The 9,120-nt window shown below is 51.0% G+C and overlaps 3 protein-coding genes across 3 annotated transcripts; 2 read left to right on the forward strand and 1 right to left on the reverse strand.

Moving 5' to 3' along the window:
• Positions 1–426: 426 nt before the first annotated feature.
• F5B22DRAFT_648815 (uncharacterized protein) lies at positions 427–3,738 on the forward strand (the record flags this gene model as incomplete). The annotated part of the gene is made up of 2 exons (XM_047979079.1): positions 427–459; positions 568–3,738. 2 exons carry the CDS (start codon positions 427–429, stop codon positions 3,736–3,738), a joined length of 3,204 nt encoding a protein of 1,067 aa, XP_047828550.1.
• Positions 3,739–3,918: 180 nt separating this feature from the next.
• On the reverse strand, positions 3,919–5,949 carry F5B22DRAFT_317624 (uncharacterized protein). The gene has a single exon (XM_047970666.1). It carries the CDS (start codon positions 5,712–5,714, stop codon positions 4,098–4,100), a length of 1,617 nt encoding a protein of 538 aa, XP_047828551.1. The 5' UTR covers positions 5,715–5,949; the 3' UTR covers positions 3,919–4,097.
• Positions 5,950–6,442: 493 nt separating this feature from the next.
• F5B22DRAFT_616119 (uncharacterized protein) lies at positions 6,443–8,980 on the forward strand. The gene is made up of 2 exons (XM_047975566.1): positions 6,443–6,637; positions 6,704–8,980. The coding sequence occupies exons 1-2, from the start codon at positions 6,583–6,585 to the stop codon at positions 8,641–8,643; spliced, it is 1,995 nt and encodes a 664-aa protein (XP_047828552.1). The 5' UTR covers positions 6,443–6,582; the 3' UTR covers positions 8,644–8,980.
• The last annotated feature ends 140 nt before the right edge of the window (positions 8,981–9,120 follow it).

Below are 9,120 nucleotides of genomic sequence, written 5' to 3' on the forward strand. Positions count from 1 at the left end.
TTTGGTCTTCTCGTACCCAACCTCCCTTAACCACCTTCTGTGATTACATATCTAGGAAGAATGATCGCTCATATGCTGTATGCGCATCTCAAACTAATGTTAAACGACACATCCATCCCTCATACCTCATTATATGCTGGTCCGCCAGTTACAAGATAAGTAGGTAATATTTTGTCGTTATGAATCACTCGGCGAGATCGGATGACGTCAGCTGTAAAGCTTCCATTCTACCCAATGACATATCTCAAATGTCTACCCCACCATTTTGACTGTTGCCAGGCCTTGGCATCTCGCAACCTCACATGTTGCTTTGCTCATATTTATTCTCGTGGCTACCGCTCTTATGCCAGCCATCAGTCGCACATTCCACTTGTGCTGTGGTATCGTACAGGGCTATAGAAGTGGTTGAGCGACAAAGCCGACACAATGAAGCAAAGGTTTTCCTCCCTTGACGTCAAGGTATGAGACCCCTCACTAGCTCCTTTACAGTACCCCTCCAAGAAATAGTGCCTGGCGATGCGATGGCTATCAAGACGACTAATATGCGACACCTGTTCTCTGCTCTAGGCCATCGCCCATGAACTTTCGGCTAGCCTCGTCTCTTTGCGCGTATCCAACATCTATGACCTGTCGTCTAAGATCCTCCTTTTGAAGTTTGCCAAGCCTGGCGTCAAAAAGCAGCTCCTGGTAGACTCTGGGTTCCGATGCCATTTGACCGAATTCTCACGCACGACCGCTGCCTCACCCTCCGTTTTCGTACAGAAGTTGCGGAAGGTCTTGAAAACCCGACGTCTCACCGCTGTTTCGCAGATAGGAACCGACCGAATAATAGAGTTTCAATTCAGCGACGGGCTATATAGGATATACCTCGAGTTTTTCGCCGGTGGAAACGTTATCCTAACTGACAACGAACTGAAGATCCTAACTCTTCTGCGCAATGTATCCGAAGGCGAAGGACAAGAGCCACAGCGTGCGGGTTTGACATACTCGCTGGAGAATAGGCAGAACTATGGTGGCATCCCGCCGCTTACCAAGGACCGTCTCCGAGCATCCCTACAGACGATAATCGAGAGAAATGCAGCTTCAGCTAAAACTGCGAAAAAGATCAAAAAGAAGCCCGGTGATGAGCTAAGGAAAGGCCTGGCCGTCACAATAAATGAGCTACCTCCGGTACTGTTGGATCATGCGATGAAGGTAACCGGATTTGACTCTACTGTACAACCTGCAGCCGTTGTCGACAGCGAGCAGTTATTAGACCAGCTCCTCCTGTCTCTTCAGACCGGCCGGGATCTTGTGCAGGATATCATCAGCTCAGACACATGCAAGGGTTATATATTTGCGAAAAAGCGACCAGGGGCCGAGGATCTTCTAGACGGTTCAACACAAGACGAACAACAACCACCGAGAAAGGGATTATTGTACGAAGATTTTCACCCCTTCTTACCCCGCCAGTTCGAAGAAGACCCTGCATATTCTGTCCTCGAATTTGATAGCTTTGGTAACACGGTAGATGAATTCTTTTCATCAATCGAAGGGCAAAAGCTCGAATCACGTTTGACTGAACGGGAGGCAGCCGCCAGGCGAAAGTTAGAGGCTGCTAAAGCCGACCAGGAAAAGAGGATCGAGGGTCTACAAGCAGTCCAGACTTTGAATGTTCGCAAAGCAAGTGCCATAGAAGCCAATGTCGAAAGAGTTCAAGAGGCCATGGATGCTGTGAATGGATTGGTATTCCAGGGTATGGACTGGGAAGACATTGGAAAACTGATCGAGAGGGAAAGGCGACTGAACAATCCTGTGGCGTCTATTATAAAGCTCCCTCTCAAGCTTCATGAGAACACTATTACAGTTTTGCTTGGTGAAGCTGAGGAAGACGAAGATGATTCGGATGAAGCGGACGAATCGGACGCTTCCGATGATTCGGATAGCGGTTTGGGGGGCAGCGTCAATTCAAACTTGAAGGGTCAAGATAAGCGACTGGTCGTGGATATCAACCTGGGGATAAGTCCATACGGCAATGCTCGAGAGTATTACGGTGAAAGGAAAGTAGCTGCGGTTAAGGAGGAGAAAACTAAACAGCAGTCTGAGATGGCTCTCAAAAGTGCTAGCCAGAAAATCGAAGCCGAGTTACGAAAGGGGCTTAAACAAGAAAAGCCAGTTCTCCAGCCCATCCGCCGACAGATGTGGTTCGAAAAATTCATCTGGTTCTTGTCTACAGACGGTTATCTTGTGCTCGGTGGTAAGGATGCTCAACAAAACGAGATGCTTTATAGGCGATACCTGAAGAAGGGGGATATCTACGTGCATGCCGATCTTCATGGTGCAGCAAGTGTTATCATCAAGAATAATCCGAGTACACCTGACGCTCCTATACCCCCGTCGACACTATCTCAAGCTGGGTCTGTTTCAGTTTGTTCATCTTCTGCTTGGGATTCAAAAGCTTCGATGTCGGCATGGTGGGTTACGGCAGACCAAGTATCGAAATCCGCGCCAACAGGTGAATTTTTACCTACAGGATCCTTCATGGTCCGAGGAAAGAAGAACTTCTTACCTGCCAGTCAACTCGTGATGGGATTTGCCTTAATGTTCAAGGTCAGCGAGGAGAGTAAGCCGAAACATGTCAAGCATCGTCTCTACGATACACCAGTGCAGCCTGAGGGTCCATCGGAAGCTCCGGCAGCAATTACTGACACTCAGCACTCCGGCGACGTGCCTGCTCAAGGAGATGGGATACATGAGGATAACGATTCCGAAGAAAGCGCGGCCGAAGATGAGGACTTCAAGCCAAGAGCAAACCCTCTCCAGTCATTGGGCGGCAACGAAGAGGATGGCGGGCATCTGGACACTATAGACGAGGCAGAACCATCAGAGCAGCTTAGCGGCTTGGCTATCTCGGACGAAGCCCCGGCTTCTAAGCCATCTGAGCTCAATCGGGATTTAGAACAAGATGAGCAACCTACGGAAAACAGTGATGCCATCACAGAACCAGATACGCCAGCGACAAGCAGTGCTGTTCAGGATCGTTCGTTTAATGCTGGCCAATCTACTCAACCTAGACAAAAGCAGCGACAGCCAAAGCGAGGCCAACGTGGTAAGGCGAAAAAGATTGCGGCCAAGTATAGAGACCAGGATGAGGAAGATCGCGCTGCCATAGAAGAACTCATTGGATCGACTACTGGACAACGGCGAGCAGAGGCCGAGGCGAAAGCTAAAGCAGAACGAGAAGCTGCTTCAGAAGCTGCTCGGCAACGCCGTCGTGCCCAGCACCAGCGAGAGCAACGAGAGATGGCAGAGCACGAAGAAGTGCGCAAGATTATGCTGGACGAAGGTATTGAAACGCTCGACCCAGACGAGGTTGCGAATCTCTCGCCACTCGACGCCCTCGTCGGTACTCCTCTCCCGGGCGATGAGATTCTCGAAGTCGTGGCACTCTGTGCGCCATATGCTGCGCTCGGTCGCTATAAATACAAGGTCAAACTACAACCAGGGACACAGAAGAAGGGGAAAGCCGTGAAAGAGATATTAGAGGGATGGAAAGCGGCCTCGAACAAGAAGGGCGTCATCGACGAGAGGAGCGCGGATAAAGAACGTATGTGGCCGCGGGAGGTTGAGCTTATCAAGTCCATCAAGCCTGAAGATGTCATTAATACCGTGCCCCTCAAGAGCTTGAAGGTTATGTCGAGTGGTGGCGCCAGTGGAAGTGGTAAAGGAGGTGGTGGTAAAGGAAGCAAAAAGAAATAATGTATCATATCGTCTCGACTATGATGGCTGTCGAGGGCACATGTGATACATATTTCTAGTTAAAGCGTTCTTAATGCTTACTATGTTGGCTAGTAGGAAATACACTTGAAGTCTATGTAGTGGATTCATTCTGTCTACACTATATAATAACCATTGAAAGAAAACAACTGGCAAGAGGAAAAGATATAATATCGCTATACGGTGATATAAACGCATATAGCTGACTTACTAAAAAAAAAAAAAAACTGCGCCGGTAAACCCATCACACCATCTTTACTTATCAATCTCAGTTTACGGTTGCCGCTCTCCTTTTCTTTCTTTGTTCATTCTTATAGTAACTCACGCATTCATCGACTTACTCAGATCCAATTGCTCTGCAACTGTTTCGCAATGCTGTCGCGCTGACGACACGGGACACACCTCCCTGTATCATTCAATTCATCACAGTAACACGCTTGAACAGCACAAGAGTATCGGCGCTCGGGGACTTTGACGGAGACCAACACGGGCGAGTGCATCTTCTCGAAAGTCGCGGAGCGGCACTCCTGCTCGATAAATGTCTCGGAGGGAAGACCTCGTTCTCGAAAGAATAAGCCGCGACACGCCGTGCAGTCAGCGTCGGGGTCCCCTCTCCCTTTGTTGGGATGGTGCGGGCAGTCCGATGCCGAGGGCACTAGGACTCCGTTGAGACGGAGCGGCGGAGGAACGACGACGCGTTTATGGGACCGCGAATGAAGGACGTGGGCTGAGGCACCGGTGGGTGAGGACGGGTCTTCCTGCGTGGTGACGAAGTAGGACTTGGGGGATGTTGCAAAGGCGCCGTTATGTCTGGCACTATGCGGTTCGCTCATCTTCGGCCTCCGTCCTGGAGCCAGTGGCCCTGGAACGGTGTTGTTAGCGATGGCCATGTCGGTAGGGCTGTAAAGACCTGTAGTAGTAAACTGTTTCGGAGTACGCGGGGTGCTAGGGGGTGTGGGAGTGCGTGGTTCGCCTGGTGGAGGGGTTAATTCCCGTGGCACGAGTTTTCCGTCGATTTCGTCCCAGTCGAGGTTTGGAATTACGAGCTTCCTGGCTGCCTTAGTGAGCCTCTTCACGAGACTACAGTCCGAAACACTCCCGGGATTGCGAAGTCTCCGCGGGATTTTGTAATGCTTGGGCTGAGGGTGTTGGAGTTCCGGGCGACGATTGTGTCGCCGCTTACCTCTCCGCTTGTCTCGGGCGAGGTGTGCTAGTTCGGGGACCATGCCGAAGTCTAGCGGTAGTCTGGTGCTGTCATATATGGGCTCGGGGTCCGGCGTGAACACACGCGGTTTCTCTACGTGGCCGGTGTTGCCATCTTCGTCTTCGAAATCCCCTACTACAAATGGACTCGGGTCAGCCGGCAAGGGTTTGTTTATGTTTGGCACATACGATGGGTCTGAGCGCTGGGCTTTAGCACCACTTACCTTTGGCACAAAGGCTGCTTTCAAAGACGATATCACGGTATCGACGCTGCCCTCGCTAGGGCTTGGAGGCATGGGCTGGTGTACAAAAGGTGTGCCATGACGTCTTATAGGAGGCCTGTCGATCTCTGCTACCATAGGTTGATGAACTTGAAATGGTTGACCCCTTGCTCGCGGCTGTCCATCGCTGCGAGATGATAGTTGAGGCGGCGCAGATTGTCGTTTGAGTAGGACTTCGCGCGGGACGGTACGTGGATCAATGGCGGTCTTACCCCAACCTTTGCTCTCCTTGTACTCGAGGAAGAGCTGGATGAACTTCTTGTATTGCTCCTCGCCGTACTTTTCGTGGAAATAATCTCCGCAATCGCGGCAGACGCGCTTGAGACGATGTTTGAGAACTGTGGTACGACAGTTCGGAAAACACCAGGCCCAGAAGGATCCTTGATCCCGGAGCTGGTAGATATGGCAACGTTCTACTCTTCGCTCTTTATGTCGACATTGACAGAGGTACGTGGTTTTCGTGCACCCACACATCTTGTTAGAGAGGAACGTATGTGTATAAGTGAAGACCTAGGAAAGATGAAAACTTATGCGCTTTTTCTCTCTCCTAGGTAGTTAGTTGATCCCGTCAACTTACTGCTTCACTTAGTAAAATGATTTTCGAGAAGGAGAAGAAGATGGCGATTAGGGTAGAGCAAGGCAATTATGTACTTTACGGATCAGACTATACCATTGTTCACGATGGATAAGGAGTCATGGATAGGGCGTTTCTGTTCATTCATTACAATGTTGAGGTCTTTTATCTGTTTGTAAGCTTAACACGAACAATATTCTTTCATGGTGATTTTCAGGATATGTTGGTCGTCTTTGCCAATCCATGATTGTCTTTGCCTGACCTCTTTGTCGTTGGATGAGAATGATATTATGTCCAAGGCTTTGTTGAGGCCATGAATGACGATGTCATCATAAATGAGATCTACTCAAAGCTAACTAGTAGGTTTTTATTAGTACCTACCTAAGTAATCACTTACTATACAACATGTGAAGTATCTAGGCAGCAAACGGCAGTGCGATGCGATAGCTGACTTGGTAGTGAACAGCAATTTGACCATCTTGAGGCTGTGCACTTGATTTACTCACATCTTGACTGCGGCGGTTGAGTCACTCGGTGTTTACCGCTTAGTGCTGAATAAAAGCAAATGACTAAGCCAGGTAGCTTGTAGTAGGTAGGTAGTACATCGGCGCGGGCCATCTTTCGTCATAAGAACTTTAGGTAGTCTTCGTCACAGAAATCTGCATGTGCATGTGCATTTATTTACTTACTTTTTCATTCTCTTGTTTATTCTTCTTTACACATACACTCATTCCCTCGAGCCTGCCGTAACCCCTTTACAGTTGAAGAATGGCGCCGACTGCTGATAAAAAGGCAGACGACCTCTTGAGGCGGCCCCTCTACGGTACCTACCAACTTCTTCTACCCTTGTCGCAAGAGCATCACTAATACCAAACCCCGCCATCCGCAGTCTACGATTTGCCCCACGAAGTCCTCTCAACCCTCACACTCAAAGCCGACGCCGAGTCGCACGATCTCGACCTTGGCACCGAGTCATCGGCGCCGTCTAGTCATTCGTCACAAGACCCAGCGCAAAACGCATCTGCCGGGACCCTCGTCGTCGGATCGCAAGCATGCTCGCTCTGCGGCCTGTCGTTTGCGAGCGTCGACGACCAGCGCAGCCATCAGAAGTCCGATTGGCACCACTACAATCTAAAGCTGAAGCTACGAGGATCCAAACCCGTCTCTGAAGTCGAATTTGAAAAGCTGATCGGTAATCTGGACGAGAGTCTGTCGGGATCCGAGTCCTCTGAATCCGATGACGACGAAGACGACCAGAATTCCAAGGAGAGCACCTTGACTGCCTTGCTGAAGAAGCAGGCCACAATCGCGGATCGAAATGCCCGCCAGAACGGCGCAGACGCAGGCGCAGACGAGGAAGATGATGACTCAAACAGAAAAAGACAAAGAGGAAGCGGTAAACCGCCATTGCTGTGGTTTAGTTCCCCCTTACTGCCGACGAACAACTACTTTGGCATCTACCGTACAATATTCTCATCAGAAGACTTGAAGGACGAGTCCAAAATCGCCAAGGTTATAAAAGAAAAACAGCTAGCTCCGATTACAATACCAAAGCCGAAGGCAGATGGAAGCCTTGCGCCTCAAGCATATAAAGGACCACATATCTTTATGTGCATGATCGGCGGTGGCCATTTCGCTGCGATGGTGGTGTCACTCGCACCCAGACAGACAAAACATGGTACAGTTGGTCCTATGAATAGGGAGGCAACGGTCCTCGCACACAAGACTTTCCATCGGTATACCACGAGAAGGAAACAAGGTGGTTCCCAATCAGCCAATGATAATGCTAAAGGGAACGCGCACTCTGCCGGCTCTAGCATTCGTCGGTACAACGAGCAAGCTCTCACAGACGAAGTTCGCCTCCTCCTACAAGACTGGAAAGGTCTCCTTGATACCGCGGAGCTTCTCTTCATCCGCGCGACGGGTGCCACAAACCGGAGGACTCTCTTCGGCCCTTACGAAGGCCAAGTTTTACGAGCGAATGACCCACGTATTCGGGGATTCCCATTCAGCACGCGGCGAGCCACCCAGAACGAGTTGATGCGCTCCTTCATAGAGCTCACCCGGCTTAAAGTTAGAGAGATCGATCCTACGCAAACAACAAAGCCTGCGCAGGAACCACCCACCAAGGCAGTACCAGCAAAATTAAGCAAACCGGCAGCTCCAAAGCTGACAGAGGAAGAAGAGACGGCACAGTTGCACACATCCCAACTTCAAGCGTTTATCCGGCGTTCCAAGCTCCCCGCTCTTCTCACCTACCTTAAGAGCAACGAGTTACCACCAAACTACCGCTTTCAGCCGGCCGACTCGCAACAAAATCACCACGCGCCAACGCCGCTTCATCTAGCAGCAAGCCAGAACTCGGCAGCCCTTGTCTCGGGATTACTCCTCAAAGCAGGCGCAGACCCAACGCTGCAAAGCAACGAGGGCAAAACACCCTTCGACCTCGCTGGCGATCGCGCAACCCGCGACGCATTCCGGGTAGCGCGCGATGAGCTGGGGGAGTCGGCGTGGGATTGGGAAGGAGCACATGTCCCTGCGGCCCTGAAGCGTGTCGACGCAGAGCGGCGCGAGGAGCGCGAGCGCAACGAGGCTGGACGCAAGGAAGCGGAACGCCGAGCGGCTGAAGAGGTCCGGTTGCAGCGCGAGGGACCTAAAGTGGGAGATGTGAAGAAGACGGGGAAGAGCATCCTTGATGCCGGCGTGCCCCGGTCCGCGCAGGATCGCCGCGAGGAAGAGGCGAGGGGACTCACACCGGAACAGCGCTTGAAGCTGGATCGCGAGCGCAGGGCGCGGGCGGCGGAAGAGCGGCTCAGGAGGATGCGATAGGGGCTAAAGGATTAGGATGAATGGGTTGTTTCCCTGCCTTGACGGGGTACCTATTAATTAGTTGATCCTATTGCCGATCTGGTCAACACTACTATTACAACGAATCTAACTACCTATGTACATACACATATAGCCGCTTCTTACGCGACACTTAGTATACGTGTTCAGCATAGCGAAGATACCTACCTACATTTACATACTTAAGTGCGCATTTAAACCAGAAATAGAAAAGCAAGAAAAAACGCTATATATCCACTCTACCTACTTGCGAGCGAGCTGAATAGGCGCGCGGTGAACTGCATTGGGTATATACCAGACGATTGCGGTGATGATTTTCTCTTCTGTAGCTCTTAAGCGCTTGACTATAACGGTGACGATCTCTTCCTATTTACGCATAGCTGTTTAGCGCCCGCCAGCCGGGGGGGGGGGGGGGGGGGGGGGGGGGGGGGGGGGGGGGGGGGGGCGGGGGGGGGGGGC

The sequence above is a fragment of the Xylaria bambusicola genome (assembly GCF_022495145.1).
Source record: "Xylaria bambusicola strain CBS 139988 unplaced genomic scaffold F5B22scaffold_37, whole genome shotgun sequence".
Taxonomy (NCBI): domain Eukaryota; kingdom Fungi; phylum Ascomycota; class Sordariomycetes; order Xylariales; family Xylariaceae; genus Xylaria; species Xylaria bambusicola.

Coding starts and splice junctions, on each gene's coding strand:
- F5B22DRAFT_317624 (XM_047970666.1), bottom strand. CDS start 5,714: ATGTGTGGGTGCACGAAAACCACGTACCTCTGTCAATGTCGACATAAA.
- F5B22DRAFT_616119 (XM_047975566.1), top strand. CDS start 6,583: ATGGCGCCGACTGCTGATAAAAAGGCAGACGACCTCTTGAGGCGGCCC. Junction 6,638..6,703: donor CTTGAGGCGGCCCCTCTACG/GTACCTACCAAC, acceptor CGCCATCCGCAG/TCTACGATTTGCCCCACGAA.